General features: G+C 41.4%; 1 protein-coding gene across 15 annotated transcripts in view; it reads right to left on the bottom strand.

Moving 5' to 3' along the window:
* Positions 1-16,644, bottom strand: part of LOC132013626 (nuclear body protein SP140-like protein) — a 68,757-nt gene that overhangs the window by 40,733 nt on the left and 11,380 nt on the right. For all 15 annotated transcript variants that reach the window (XM_059393679.1, XM_059393681.1, XM_059393680.1 and 12 more), the window contains 4 exons: positions 6,961-7,138; positions 5,850-6,018; positions 3,542-3,625; positions 2,002-2,085 (listed from right to left, as the gene is read on the bottom strand). In XM_059393679.1, the coding sequence (XP_059249662.1) occupies positions 2,002-2,085; positions 3,542-3,625; positions 5,850-6,018; positions 6,961-7,138 (515 nt within the window). The remainder of the gene's footprint in view (positions 1-2,001; positions 2,086-3,541; positions 3,626-5,849; positions 6,019-6,960; positions 7,139-16,644) is intronic.

Raw genomic sequence — 16,644 nt, 5'->3', positions numbered from 1 at the left:
AGTTTCTTCTATTTTTCTATTTTCTTCTCTTTTTTTACTTTTTAATTTTTTTTTTAATTTTTAAAAAATTTTATTTATTTCTTTGACAGACAGAAATCACAAGCAGGCAGAGAGGTAGGCAGAGAGGAGGAGGAAGCAGGATCCCCGCTGAGTAGAGAGCCCGATGCAGGGCTCCATCCCAGGACCCTGAGATCATGACCTGAGCTGAAGGCAGAGGCTTTAACCCACTGAACCATCCAGGCGCCCCAATTTTCTTCTATTTATTAAAAAGATTTTATTTATTTATTTGACACAGAGATCACAAGTAGGTGGAGAGGCAGGCAGCGGGGGGTTACCGGCTCCCTGCTGAGCAGAGAGCTGGATGCGGGGCTCCATCCCAGCACCCTGAGATCAGGACCTGAGCCGAAGGCAGAGGCTAGAGGCTTAACCCACTGAGCCACTCAGTTTCTTCTATTTTGAAGTAATAGTGTAGCTGGAGAGATAGGCAGATGGCTCATTGTGGGGCAACGCTGGACCCCACTGAGAGAAACTTTTATTTAATTCTTGATGTATTAGGAAGTAGGAAGTACTTCTTATTATTCCTAAGTAGGAAAATAATACAACCTAACTTTTATTTTCAAATGTCCCATTCAGTTGAAGGGCAAATAATGCACTTAATGGCAATAAGTTTGGAGGGAGGAGGGAGGCAGAAGCCTGCCTCTGAGAACCACGATAGTTGACAGATACATGGATTAGAGACTCGGCTCTGGCACTGGACAGATGGACAGGTGGGAGATATTCTGAAGGAGAACTGACCATGTTGGAAGAGTGACAGGTATGTAACTGAGGGCCAGAGAGTCATGGGCAACTGCTAGGTTTCCAACTTGAAAAAAACACAGGTGAACAGCAGTCTATCACTGACAAAATAATGAGTTAGATCCAGCTTGAGCAAGGAAGAATGAACAATGCTCTCAGTTCGGTGTGTGCCGAGGTTAAGGCTCTTGAAAGAATTCCAGTGTTGTTATCTATCTGACTCCTAGCCTTCAGGTCCATGGATAAATGAGCTCTGAAGATGACCTGGGATGGAGATTTGGTTTGGGGAATCAATGAAATATTCGGGGAGAGGCCTATCACAATCTGACATTTCGTAAGTGCCACTTTGATAATTAGGGACAGTTTGATCTGGAAACTCAGAGCTAATGTCAGCCCTTGTGCCCAAAGGTGCTTCTATCCCCTGCCCTGGCCCCAAACCTGCAACATCCCAACCTGTTCCTCTCCTTCTTGTCCCCTATTAATCAGCCCCCTAGTTTCCATCTATTCTATTTCTCTCCATAGGTGTCTTTGCACTTCCCCAGCTTTCCCCATGTTCTAGTATTTATTTTCCACTCCATATTGCTCTTACTGTAGGTTTTTCTCTCAATTTTTATCTCTAATCCTTGAGCCATTTTTCAGTTAAATAAACTATCTGCTACATCTCCCACTTCCTCCCTGCCTATCACTGTTTCTCCCACTTTACCTTGAGCTTCTATCCCTCCATGTGCTGAAATTCTCCTGATTAACTCTCTCGTCATTTCCAGCACTCAAGGCTTAGACTACAGTACCAGGGGCCTCCCACTGGCCAGCTCCAGAGGACCAGTCTCCCACATGGACCGCACATGGATGCTACCTCCAAATTCCTTTCAATGGTCTCTGAATTTAACTGAAAATCATTCCCCTTCCCCACCCTTGAGGGTAAGAATGTATGTTCCTTTTAGAAAATTGGATCCATTTGTGTGATTTGTCCTGTTACCCTAGCTACCTTTTCCTTGTCTTCCTTCTATATTCTCCATCAAAGAGTACTCTCTCTACTGAGGAGTTCAGATTCGTTTTTCTCATGGTGTCTGTTACATCTGTGGGTAGGTAAGTTCAGGTAGAAAGAGGGATTAGCAGAAGCCTGGGATCAGAGACAAAATGCAGGCTTTCCTCCCACAAAGATAAGAAAACAAAGATTTAATGCAGAATTGTAAGTTGAATGATAGTTACCTCGCCCCTCATTAGGCAGTAAGCTGGATGTCTCTTCCAGTGCTCTGACATTATTCATTTGGGGAAGTGAGTGTTCACAGGACTCTGAAAAGGGGACAAGAATATGGCAGGACTCAGACAGTGACCAGAAAAGAGACCTCTGTGTGCTGAAGCTGAACTCTGATGTTCAAGCTCCAAGGACCTCACCTGGGGCTCACCAAAGCCTTGCTCACCTCTTTCCCATTGTGATGCACCTAACTGAAATGTAAAACAACTGTGTCCCCAATGCAGCTGTGGCACTTACTGGCCATTTTCAACACCTGGAACATTTCCACCAGACCAGAGAGTTCCCATGTGCTGATTTCAAGTCTGTTTACAACTACTGTAAGCGACCACTCTTCTGATTTTTTTCACCTTCAATTAAGTCCTTTCTTTCTGGAAATGTGCTCATCTGTCCTGATGCTCACATAAATAGGGTCACACAGCATATACTCTTGTGATTGGCTTCTTTTGCTCAGTGTACATTGGACTCTTGAACAGCACTCACAACAACTTTATTTTAGATATATAGATTTCTATATTGGTAGCTTCAATTTACACGCTAGAACACAGAACGTAACTAAGTCGCTGAAGTAAGCAAGAGGTAGAGCCCAATGCGAAGCCAGGCAGTGAGGACTCAACATGTTTGCCCTTTACTGGTGTATAGAAGAGGATTCGAGCCTAGATTGGTCATGCGACCTTGCACAAATCACTAAATATCCTCATGTCTCTGTTTCTTCCCCTGGAAAGTGGGACTAACAAAACCTTATTATAGAGTTGTAATGAGGAGTACTTGTGAAGGGATAGCTGTGTCAGAGTAATTTAGCAAGAAATCATAATTTTCTGTATTAATGCCATAAGCATTATAATTTGAGAAAGGTTGGTGTTGCTACTGTTGTCACTGTTAAGTGATTATTGCCCTTTATTCTCTTTACCCCCATACACTTTCTTTATCCCTCTCTCTCTCTCTCTCGCTCGCTCTTTAAGTTGGAAGCTCACATCCCTGAGATCAAGACCTGAGCTGAGCTCAAAAGTCGGATGCTTAATGGACTGAACCACCCCAGCGTCCCTCTTCCAGCATCACTCCTTCCATATTGTCTTCTGCACACAATTTTTACTCTCTCTCCCTCTCTTTTCTCTTATTATGGGAAGCATTTACAGCAGTTTCTTGGCTTTCTCTTTGGATCTGCCTCCTGGTGCCAAATCTTACCCCTTCCCAGATCCACTAAATTCCCAATTCCCACTAAATTGCGTCTCCTGGTCACAGTAAGATCTGCTCTTGTGCATTCCTGTTATACCTTCTGAGTGATCCTATCTGCCTGGCAACATTTTTGAATTCCACACCTGGTTGGTTAGTTAGGATCCCATACAAGCCATCACTGGCTTGGCTTTCCCTTCCCCCACCATCTCCTTTTACACTCCTCCCCAGGGGGCACTCTCCACCCAGGAGCTTGGCCCCCTGATCTCTGCTGCCTTTCCTCTCAGCAGATGAGAGAACAAGTCTCTGTGAAGTCACACATACCTAACTGGTGGGGTACTTGTAAGTGGAACATTTCCTTTGTCTCTTCTTCATTAATGGCTTCATGATAGAAGTTGTCATAAATCACTGGGAAGAGGAAGAAAAGGCAGTTAGAGACTTCTGGCAGTGACCAGGAGCTTCCTCTCTCAACTACACACCTGGCTCACCTCTGACTCCAGCAATTCAGCAGGAGCCTTCCAGCTCTCGGGGAACCCTGGGCTTCAGCAGGTCTCATGGGATGAGAGACTGATGTTATTGTACATCTCACAAGGTTTAAGAGAAGATGGACAGTGGAAAAGTTGTAAATAGTTCAATGAACAAGGAAAGCTAACTTAAAATAGATTTTATATATATATATATATATTTCATACATATATATATGTATGAAATGTATTTTGTGAATTCTACATGCAACTAGGAATATAGAAGAAGCAGAGGGATTTCACCAGGAGAAAAGTAATGTTGGAAGAGAAATAGACCTATATAAAAAAAGAGAGCCCCAATATCTTTTAAGGATGGAGGTTTTAAAGGAAAGAAACAAAGAAGCAAAGAAACAAGAGAAAGAAAAAGAGGAAAGAAAGAAGGAAGGAAGGGAGGGAAGGGGAGGGGGAGGGAGAAAAGAACGGAGGGAGGAAGGGGATCTTAGATCAGGGAAGGAGGATGATCTTGTGACAAAGTAAACTCACAGTGAAGAGGAACTAGCATTTTCCTGGGGTGGGGTGGGTGGGGAGAGATACAGGGAACAGCAACAAAAAGACACTCTATTAGGCACAAACAGTTTGAAAGACACAACTGAAAGTGAATATCACAGCTGTACCAGGGTCCCAGGAAATGACAACAAAAAGTTCAGGAAAGCAGCCTAGGGCACCCTGCTTCACAGCTGCATCCAAAGGCAACTCAACCAATGATAGACGGAAAAGCAAGACTCACAAAACACGAGAAAAGAAATCCAAGAAATAGAGAAAGACACCAGCCAAGAAAGACGACAGGAGCACAACTCCTGGAAGCAGCCTCCAAGGAAAGGTGAGGGCAGTAAGGTTGGGGGGAAGGTAGAAAGGCTCAATTCGCACAAGAGATGCTTCTGCAATCCCCAGGACACATTGACTTCTTGTCCAGGCAAACACCAGAGGAGGACATGGGGATAAATGCTGTGTGAGACAGAGGTCTTGGGAACACAGGGGGTGCCCCACGTGCATGTATGTGTCTCTCTGCAGGTTGAACAACCATCCTACCAGCTTCTTGGCTTTGGACCTTGACCCATGGCTCCCTTGAACAGTAGGGTCTAGGAGGCGCCAGCAGCAACCTCCTGGTGGGTGTACAGGGGCGCGGTAAGCCTCAGCATGGGGAGCCCCAGAAACTAACATATGTGGTGTGGGTGCTGGTGCCCAAGGAAGGGGATCCCCACAGACCACAGAGAGGATCAGAGCCTCTGAAATGTGGGCAGTAACAATAACTGCTATTCCTTTATACCCATGAGCTTGGGCCATCGTAGTTCTACATATTAAACTGACTTAAAATTTATGATTGGTATTTGATTTCCTTTATTCCTTTTTGACTTGGATATACCATAACGTGGAAATATTATAGATTTTCTTTTAATCAAGGTATGGTTTTCGCAAGCCAGCACATCCCAATCTATACATTGACTTCTTTCACTTTTTCTCTGCTTAAAAATCCTTCATTACCTCCTTATTTCCCAGATAGTAAACTTCAAATTTCTCGGCACTGGGAATCAGACCCTCAAAAATCCCCAGCAACTTCCCTTCCCAGAATTAGCTTCCAAACACTCTCTCCCAGGCTGTATTTTCAGCCACAGTCTTCTGCCAGCCCACTGGTCCTTTCCCAGCTGCCGCTCCCCAGTCCTCTCTAGTGACTTCTCCGCTATTTGTCTGGAGAAGTAAGTTGGCAACAACTGCACCAAATGACACATTTTCTAAGACAAAGAAAACCTTTGAATATTTGAACATGACTACAGGTAACAGAGAAGCTTCCTCCCCTTTCCTACAAAAGTACATCATGCATGCCTTCCCCCCTGAAAAAAAGTAGAGGTTCAAATCCTACATTTCTCAGCACCAAATTCAGGTCCTGGCTGAGCAGTCATTGGTGGAGTTACTTGGCTAAAGGTCTGTCACCCCCACTGTCTGTAAGTTCCATGAGGACATGGATCATGTGCATTTTCTTCACCACTGTCCGTGCCTGCTATGGAGCAGTCTCTCAATAAAACGATTGTCAAATATTAATGAAGATTGAATGAATGAATTAGTAAATGAATGGACTTGAATCCCCCAAAGTTGTTGAAAGCTGTAATTACCATTTTGGAAGCTTCTGCAGATCTCAAGTAAGTCAGGATAGGCCTTTAGGTTTGTGTTGCTGAACAGTGCATCCAGAACTGTCTTGTCAAATGTCTTCTCCAGTTCACAGAGCACACGATAGACCACATTTTGCACTGGGACCCGATTACTACAAGCTTCTTCATAATTCTTAAAAATATTGAACAGAGAATTATGTAGATATGGATTTGCAGGTTATAGAAGATGCAGATTGTAGCCCAGACCACCTGTTCTCTTGTGAAACGTTAGAATGTCGCACATGTTTGGATGACTTCTTAAATAACCATCACAAAAATAGACCCTTATTTGAACGTCTCTGACACTGATGCACAATTGAGGGAGGAATTTTGAAGAATAAAGGTGGCTTCAAAGTCGAATGATTGTGGAGGCTTCAAGAGCCTGGCTAGGATGCTTTAAGAGTGCTAATGACTGATAATGAGAGGCCATTCTGTTGATGGGACAGTAACCACTGCCCTCCCACCAGGACTGACCTGCCCTGAAGGGCTCCAGGAATTCAGGTGACCACTCTCCCCTGCAATGAACGTGGCCAAAGGGCAAAGAAAATTCATAAAGACAAAGAGAAGGCTTGTCCTCAGTGTCCCCAGGAAGACCCATTATTAACCTTCACCTGTGTCCTAGGGCTCCAGAAATTTCTGAAGAGCAAGAAATGATTTTGACTGAGAATGTAAGCATTTGCCTCTGGATTTATCCTAACGTGACCCAGCTTGCCTGTGAGTTTCAATCATCTCGGGTTCAGATGTGTCATATAAGAGGGCTTTGTAATGAAACATCGCCCAGTTCATTTATTTGCTTTTGGTTCCTGTTACTCAATTGTATAAATGTACCTACGATGCACTGTAGCTTTGTAACATCTCCAGTCCCAATCCAGCTCCATCTCCACCACCATGCCTTTCCCCCTACATTTCCTACAGAAGAAGGAATGTTTTCTGTGTTGCTGTTTCTCCTGTCACCTCTTAACTTACAGGATGGTGGCGGTCCCCACCCACAGAAGACCCTTGGGCCTGTTCATTGCACCCCGCAGTCTGGCAGAACATTGGTGGGGCTGGGTATCATAAGAAAAGTCTCACTTACTTCGTACTTTTGCTCAGAGATAAAGCCACGGTCTCGGAGGCCCATAAGGAGAGGAAATGGCTTATTTATTGCACTTGCTATCTCCACCTTATTCTCTTTGAAGAACGTAAAAATAAATTCATAGAAAGCCTGCTCCTCTGGGATTTGGTCTTCTAGGTTCTGGTTCTCTGTGAACATCCTGAGAAACAAAGACACATTACGAATTGAGTTTCCAAGAGGCCTGTAGTGAGTGGAAGATTTTAGACAGGAAAGACAATCACGGGAGAGCCAATGTGTTTCCAATAGTGTTCTTGTGGAAGGACCAGAATAAATGGAATTTGTTTACTGATAGAGTAATCAAGGATGCAGTAGAAGAAGACACTTCACTTAAGAAAGACTTGTATGTGAGGGGCGCCTGGGTGTCTCAGTGGGTTAAGCCTCTGTCTTCAGCTCAGGTCATGATCCCAAGGTCCTAGAATTGAGCCCTGCATCAGGCTCTCCTCAGCAGGGAGCCTGCTTCCCCTACCCTCCTCTCTGCCTGCCTCTCTGCCTACTTGTGATCTCTGTCTCTCCAATAAATAAATAAAGTTTAAAAAAAAAAAAAGAAAGACTTGTATGTAGCAGTGAAAGAGTTCACCCTGAGATAATCAAAACTACTGAGAAAGACTTTACCTGAATATTCTAAAGAAAACATTGAATTTAAAAATGTTAACATCTTTATAGAAATTGATATGATACTGTGATAGTGAATTTTAGGTGTCAACTTGAAGGGGATTTGGGGAAGAGAATAACACTTAAATTGGTAGATTTCAAGTAAGTATGCCATCTGTAATGTGGGCCTCATCCAATCAGGCGAAGGCCCACATAGAACAAAAAAATTGACCTTGCCATGAAGGCCCAGATAGAACAAAAAGACTGAAGAAATTCACCAACAGACCACTTTCAGACCAGAACTACACCATCAGCTCTGATGGGACTCCAGCCTGACAGCTCCATGGCAGATTTTGAAATTGCCAGGATCCATGGTCATGTGAGCTGATTCCTTTTATTTTTTTAAGATTTTATTTATTTATTTGACAGAGTTCACAAGTAGGCAGAGAGGCAGGCAGAGAGAGAGAGAGGAAGAAGCAGTCTCCCTGCCGAACAGAGAGCCCAATGTGGGGCTTGATCCCAGGACTCCAGGACCATGACCCGAGCCAAAGGCAGAGACTTCAACCCACTGAGCCACCCAGCCACTCCATATATACTGTTTTTAAAAGAAGTTCAGAGACAAAAAAATACAAAAACAACTAAGATAATATTATAGAACATAGCACTGAACAGCAAGGTGTTTTTTCTTTAAACAAGGTATGCCTGATTTGTTTGCTTTTTTCCATGTATCATTATATTTATAATGTGTCCATATTGATATTTTTAAGTCAAATCAGTGCATTTTAATTGCTGTGTAATAACATTTTACATAAATATAGACAACATTTACCTAATAATCCTTTACTGGTAAATGTTTAGGTCTATTCCAATTTTTTGTTCTTATGAGCAGTATTTTTGTGAACATCCTTATTTAGATCTCCTTATGTGAACATAACAAGAATTCCTTTAGCTTATGTACCTAGAAGTTAATTGTACAGTAATTGGGTATACCATCTTCAAACTTTTAAGTTGCTAAGTTCTTTTTCAAAGTGATTGATTAGTTTACAGTCTTGCCAGAATTTCACAAGAGTTTTTCTTTAGACCTTTGTAGACACTAAGTATTGTCATACTTCAAAACTCCAATCATGATGGCTGTAAAGCCAACTTAATTTTGTTTTCATCTACATCAGGAAGTATTTTCTGCAGTTAAAAGAACACATGCAGGAAGTAGCAGGCTGAGACGACATCAGCTAACAGAAGACCAGCTAAATAGCTTATCAAACCATTCTGAACACCTACAAATCCAAAAGGAGATCAAAGATAAAAAAAGCAACAATTCTAGAAACAAAATTGACCACTTTCTGAAAGGTAGATCAGCGGAGAAGTGAATCCAAAGCGACGGGGAGATACATCACGGGGGAAGGGCCCAGCTCCCGGCAAACGGCAGAGTAACAGAGCACAAAATCAGAACTTTGAAAGTCTGCTCCACCAAGGGACATCGCTCCTGAGGCTAAACCGGGGTGAAGCCCACGCAGGGACACGTGGCCTCAAGTCCCGTGGGGTCACAGAAGGATCGGGGCTCTCTGAATGTCATAGAACTCACAGGTATTAGAGCAGGGAAGCCGGCTACAGAGACAGAGCCGAGGAGTGAGCTCTCAACTCAGGGTTACCTTGAACCATAATCCGTGGCACAGGCCACTGCTCTGTGAGTGGGGTCCCTACAAGATCCGAGGAGGCACCCCCTGGAAGAGTTCAGGGATCTGCAGGGTTCGGAGACTCTAGGCAGAGCTGCAGGCCAGAGACAGAGATGCTTGGTCACAGGCTGGGTGAGCTCAGAGCGCGGCTGGGGGCCAGGGAGACAGGAGTAATTGAGCACTTTCCTCTGAGGGTGCACTGAGAAGTGGGGCTCCGAGCTCTCATCTCCTCCGGGCTGGAGATTGGGAGGCTGCCATTTTCATTCTTGTCCTCCTGAATTCTACAGAAAGCGTTCAGGGAACAAAAGCTCCCAAAAGGGAACCTGAGTGGATTACTTAACCTGGCCCCTGGTAAGGGCGGTTAAGACACTTCAGCATCACTACAACAGGCCCCTCCCCCAGAAGATCAATGAGAAATCCAGCCAAGAACAAGTTCACTTACCTAGGAGAAGAGCGGAATTCCATAGGAGGAGAAAGCACAGCATGGAATTCATAGCTTTCTCCCCATGATTTAGACTTGCAAAGTTAGTTAATTTTTTTAATTGTATTTTTTTCTTCTACTAAATTTTTTTTAACTTTTACCCTTTCCTCTTTTAACATTTTTACCCAGTTTATCTTAACAATACCTCTCATTTAAAAAAAAACAACCTTTTTTGAACCTTCATTATTATAGTCATATTTTGTCCTTCATTGTATCTAACTTTATTTTTTGTATAGCCATAGGGTTTTTTCTTCTAAAAAATTTGGGGTACAACTTCTTCTAATAGATCAAAATACACCCTAAATCTAACACCGGGCTTGTTCTAGTCTCCAGCCTGAGAAAATTTTCTCCACCTTCTTTTTCATTATTCTCCCAACCAACTTACCTTATCAACTTCTTTTTTAGAAATTAAAAAAAAAATTTTTTCATCTTTATAGTCATATTCCATCCCTTCATTGTGTTTACCCTTATATACGCTTTTCATTCTTTAAAATTTGGAGAGGTAATTTCTTCTAAGAGACCAAAATACTCTCAAAATTAAGTGGGTGACCCTGTTCTAGTCACCAGTCTAATATATACACATTTTTTCTTTTTTATATTTTTTCTTTATTTGTTTTCTTTTTTTAATTTTTTTTTTTCTGAACTTCTTTTTACATGCTTCCCCACCCCCCCACAATTTGGGGTCTCTTCTGATTTGGTTAAAGCACATTTTCCTGGGGTCTTTGTCATCCTTTTAGTATTTATTTACTTCTTCATATATTCTTATCTGGACAAAATGACAAGACGGAAAAACTCACCACAAGAAAAAAAACAAGAGGTAGTACCAAAGGCTAGGGACCTAATAAATATGTCAGATCTAGAGTTCAGAATGACAATTCTCAAGGTTCTAGCTGGACTTGAAAAGGCATGGAAGATATTAGAGAAACCCTGTCCAGAGAAATAAAAGCCCTTTCTGGAGAAATAAAAGAACTAAAATCTAATGAAGTTGAAATCAAAAAAGCTATTAATGAGGTACAATTTAAAAATGGAGGCTCTTACTGCTAGGATAAATGAGGCAGAAGAAAGAATTAGTGATATAGAAGACCAAATGACAGAGAATAAAGAAGCTGAGCAAAAGAGAAACAAACAACTACTGGACCACAAGGGGAGAATTCAAGAGATAAGTGATACCATAAGATGAAACAACATTAGAATAACTGGGATTCCAGAAGAAGAAGAGAGAGAGGGGAGCAGAAGGTATACTGGAGAGAATTATTGTAGAGGATTTCCCTAATATGGCAAAGGGAACAAGCATCAAAATCCAGGAGGTGCAGAGAACCCCCTTCAAAATCAATAAGAATATGTCCACACCCTGTCATCTAATAGTAAAATTTACAAGTCTTAGTGACAAAGAGAAAATCCTGAAAGCAGCCAGGGACAAGAGGTCTGTAACATACAATGGTAAAAATATTAGATTTGCAGCAGACTTATCCACAGAGACCTGGCAGGCCAGAAAGAACTGGCATGATATATTCAGAACACTAAATGAGAAAAACATGCAGCCAAGAATACTATATCCAGCTAGGTCATCATTGAAAATAGAAGGAGAGATAAAAAGCTTGCAGGAGAAACAAAAACTGAAAGAATTCACAAACACCAAACCAGCTCTACAGGAAATATTGAAAGGGATCCTCTAAGCAAAGAGACACCCTAAAAGTAGTAGACCAGAAAAGGAGACAACATACAGTAACAGTCACCTTACAGACAATATAATGGCACTAAATTCATACCTCTCAATAGTTACCCTGAATGTAAATGGGCTATATGACACAATCAAAAGACACAGCGTATCAGAATGGATAAAAAACCAAAACCCATCAATATTTTGCCTACAAGAAACTCATTTTAGACCTGAAGACAACTCCAGATTTAAAGTGAGGGGGTGGAAAACAATTTACCATGCTAATGGACATCAAAAGAAAGTCAGGGTGGCAATCCTTATATCATATCAATTAGATTTTAAGCCAAAGAATATAATAAGAGATGAGGAAGGACTCTATATTATACTCAAAGGGTCTGTCCAACAAGAAGATCTAACAATTTTAAATATCTATGCCCCTAACATGGGAACAGCCAACTATATAAACCAATTAATAACAAAATCAAAGAAACACATCAACAATAATACAATAATAGTAGGGGAATTTAGCACTCCCCTCACTGAAATGACAGATCATCCAAGCAAAGATCAACAAGGAAATAAAGGCCTTAAATGACACACTGGACCAGATGGACATCACAGTTATCTTCAGAACATTCTATCCCAAAGCAACAGAATATACATTCTTCTTTAGTGCACATGGAACATTCTCCAGAATAGATCACATCCTGGGTCCTAAATCAGGTCTCAACTGATATCAAAAGATTGGGATCATTCTCTGCATATTTTCAGACCACAATGCTCTGAAGCTAGAACTCAACCACAAGAGGAAATTTGGAAAGAACCCAAATACATGGAGACTAAACAGCATCCTCCTAAAGAATGAATGGGTCAACCAGGAAACTAAAGAAGAATTGAAAAAATTCATGGAAACAAATGATAATGAAAACACAATGGTTCAAAATCTGTGGGACACAGCAAAGGCAGTCCTGAGAGGAAAATATAGTGATACAAGCCTTTCTCAAGAAACAAGAAAGGTCTCAAATACACAACCTAACCCTACACCTAAAGGAGCTGGAGAAAGAACAGCAAAGAAAGCCTAAACCCAGCAGGAGAAGAGAAATAATAAAGATCAGAGCAGAAATCAATGAAATAGAAACAAAAAAAAAATAGAACAAATCAACAAAACCAGGAGCTGGTTCTTTGAAAGAATTAATAAGATTGATAACCCCCTGGCCAGACTTATCAAAAAGAAAAGAGAAAGCACCCGAATAAATGAAGTCATGAATGAAAGAGGAGAGATCACAACCAACACCAAAGAAATACAAACAATTATAAGAACATATTATGAGCAACTCTATGCCAACAAATTTGACAATCTGGAAGAGATGGATGCATTCCTAGAGAAATATAAACTACCACAACTGAACCAGGAAGAAATAGAAAACCTGAACAGACCCATAACCAGTAAGGAGATTGAAACAGTCATCAAAAATCTCCAAACAAACAAGAGCCCAGGGCCAGACAGCTTCCCAGGGGAATTCTACCAAACATTTAAAGAAGCACTAATTCCTATTCTCCTGAAACTATTCCAAAAAATAGAAATGGAAGGAAAACTTCCAAACTCATTTTATGAGACCAGCATCACCTTGATCCCAAAACCAGACAAGGATCCCATCAAAAAAGAGAGCTATAGACCAATATCCTTTATCAAAACAGATGTGAAAATTCTCACCAAAATACTAGCCAATAGAATTCAACAGTACATTAAAAGGATTATTTACCACGACCAAGTGGGATTTATTCCAGGGCTGCAAGGTTGGTTCAACATCTGCAAATCAATCAATGTGATACAACACATTAATAAAAGAAAGAACAAGAACCATATGATAATCCCAATAGATGCTGAAAAAGCATTTGACAAAGTACAGCATCCCTTCCTATCAAAATTCTTCAAAGTGTAGGGACATAGGGCACATACCTCAATATTATCAAAGCCATCTATGAAAAACCCACTGCAAATATCATTCTCAATGGAGAAAAACTGAAAGCTTTTCCACGAAGGTCAGGAACACAGCAGGGATGTCCATTATCACCACTGCTATTCAACATAGTACTAGAAGTCCTAGCCTCAGCAATCAGACAACAAAAAGAAATTAAAGGCATCCAAATTGACAAAGAAGTCAAATTATCACTCTTTGCAGATGATATGATACTATATGGGGAAAACCCAAAAGACTCCACTCCAAAACTGCTAGATCTTGTACAGGAATTGGTAAAGTGTCAGGATATAAAATCAATGCACAGAAATCAGTTGCCTTTCTCTACACCAACTACAAGACAGAAGAAAGAGAAATTAAGGAGTCAATCCCATTTACAATTGCACCCAAAACTATAAGATACCTAGGAATAAACCTAACCAAAGAGGCTAAGAATATCTACTCAGAAAACTATAAAGTACTCATGAAAGAAATTGAGGAAGACACAGAGAAATTGAAAAATGTCCCATGCTCCTAGATTAGAAGGAGAAAATGTCTATGCTACCTAAAGCAATCTACACATTTAATGCAATCCCTATCAAAATCCCACCCATTTTTTCAAAGAAATGGAACAAATAATCCTAAAATTTATATGGAACCAGAAAAGACCTCAGTTAAAGGAATATTGAAAAAGAAAGCCAAAGTTGGTGGCATCACAATTCCGGACTTCAAGCTCTATTACAAAGCTGTCATCATCAAGACAGCATGGTACTGGCACAAAAACAGACACATAGATCAATGGCACAGAATAGAGAGTCCAGAAATAGACCCTCAACTCTATGGTCAACTCATCTTCAACAAAGTAGGAAAGAATGTCCAATGGAAAAAAGCCTCTTCAATAAATGGTGTTGGGAAAATTGGACGGCCACATGCAGAAAAATGAAATTGGACCATTCCCTCACACCACACACGAAAATAGACTCAAAATGGATGAAGGAACTCAATGTGCGAAAGGAATCCATCAAAATCCTTGAGGAGAACACAGGCAGCAACCTCTTCGACCTCAGCCGCAGCAACATCTTCCTAGGAACATCGCCAAAGGCAAGGGAAGCAAGGGCAAAAATGAACTATTGGGATTTCATCAAGATCAAAAGCTTTTGCATAACAAAGGAAACAGTTAACAAAACCAAAAGACAACTGACAGAATGGGAGAAGATATTTGCAAATGACATATCAGATAAAGGGCTAGTGTCCAAAATCTAGAAAGAACTTAGCAAACTCAACACCCAAAGAACAAATAATCCAATCAAGAAATGGACAGAAGATATGAACAGACATTTCTATAAAGAAGACATCCAGATGGTGAACAGACACATGAAAAAGTGCTCCACATCACTCAGCATCAGGGAAATACAAATCAAAACCACAATGAGATACCACCTCACACCAGTCAGAATGGCTAAAATAACAAGTCAGGAAATGACAGATGCTGACGAAGATGCAGAGAAAGGGGAACCCTCCTATCCTGTTGGTGGGAATGCAAGCTGGTGCCACCACTCTGGAAAACAGCTTGGAGGTTCCTCAAAATGTTGAAAATGGAGCTACCCTATGACCCAGCAATTGCACTACTGGGTATTTACGCTAAAGATACAAACATAGTGATCCGAAGGGGCGTGTGCACCCGAATGTTTATAGCAGCAATGTCCACAATAGCCAAACTATGGAAAGAACCTAGATGTCCATCAACAGACGAATGGATAAAGAAGATGTGGTATATAAACACAATGGAATACTATGCAGCCATCAAAAGAAATGAAATCTTGCCATTTGCGAGGACATGGATGGAACTAGAGGGTATTATGCTTAGCGAAATAAGTCAATAGAAGAAAGACGACTATCATATGATCTCCCTAATATGAGGAAGTGGAGATGCAACATGGGAGGTTTGGGGGGTAGGAAAAGAATAAATGAAACAATATGGGGTCAGGAGGGAGACAAACCATAAGAGACTCTTAATGTCACAAAACAAACTGAGAATGGCGGTGGTGGGGAGAGGAGGGGAGGGAAAGGGTGTTGGGGTTATGGACATTAGGGAGGGTATATGCTATGGTGAGCGCTGTGAAGTATGTAAACCTGGTGATTCACAGACCTGTACCCCTGGGGCTAATAATACATTATATGTTTATTAAAAAATTTAAAAAAAAAACACATGTAGCGCATATGATCTGCCATCAAGGCATCTCAAACTGTGCCTCAGCATTCTTTCCCTTAATCCTGTTCTGTCTGGTATGTTTCTTGAGATTACATTGTATAATATAACTAAAATCACTGACAGTTGGGGCACCTGGGTGGCTCAGTAGGTTAAGCGGCCAACTCTTGATTTCAATTCAGGTCATGATCTTCGGGTGGTGAGGTCGAGCCCCAAGTCAAGCTCCAGGCCTAGTGTGGAGTCAACTTGTCCCTCTCCTTCTGCTCCTCCCTCCACTCATATTCTCTCTCTCTCAAAATCACAGACTTAGGGGCGCCTGGGTGGCTGAGTCGTTAAGCGTCTGCCTTCAGCTCAAGTCATGATCCCGGGTCCTGGGATCAAACCTCACATCAGGCTCCCTGCTCAGCAGAAAGCCTGCTTCTCTGTCTCCCACTCCCCCTGCTTCTGTTCCCTCTCTCACTGTGTCTCCCTCTGTCAAATAAATAAATAAAATCTTTTTTTTTTAAATCACAGACTTAAATGAAACCATGCAATGAATGCTATTCTGCTACACAGTATTCTGTAAGCAGAATATTAAACTGAATATTCTCTGCCTAGAAAAATCCTACTTTTTTCAAGAACACCTTGGTTATCACCTATAAGAACTTTTCCTCACATTCTCCTATCTAACATGTTCCTTAATCTGTTTGCCTCTATTAGACAGAGCGAGATCATTCTTGGTTATTCCAGATTGTTCTTTGACCCTACTGTGTGGTATCATAAACAAGTATGGTAATATGAAGTTTTGCAAAAGCCTGTTCAATTTGCCCATTCCACAGTGAGCCTGCACAAAGACAAGTACAGACCCTGGATGCAGATCACTTGAGGACAAATCCTGGCTGTGCTTCCTACTTGCTCTAACCTTGGCCAGCTTTCTGAGTTTCAGTTGCCTGATGTGACACAGAAGTAGTGATAATATCCATTTACAGGATTTGGGGAAACTTGAGTAAGATGTGTGTTGAGTATTTACAACAATTGTGGGACGCCTGGGTGGCTCAGTTGGTTGGGCGACTGCCTTCGGCTCAGGTCATGAT

The sequence above is a fragment of the Mustela nigripes genome, chromosome 3 (genome assembly GCF_022355385.1).
Source record: "Mustela nigripes isolate SB6536 chromosome 3, MUSNIG.SB6536, whole genome shotgun sequence".
Taxonomy (NCBI): domain Eukaryota; kingdom Metazoa; phylum Chordata; class Mammalia; order Carnivora; family Mustelidae; genus Mustela; species Mustela nigripes.
The sequence above is the reverse complement of the archived record's forward strand: the minus strand, read 5'-3'. Positions and strand labels throughout refer to the sequence as shown.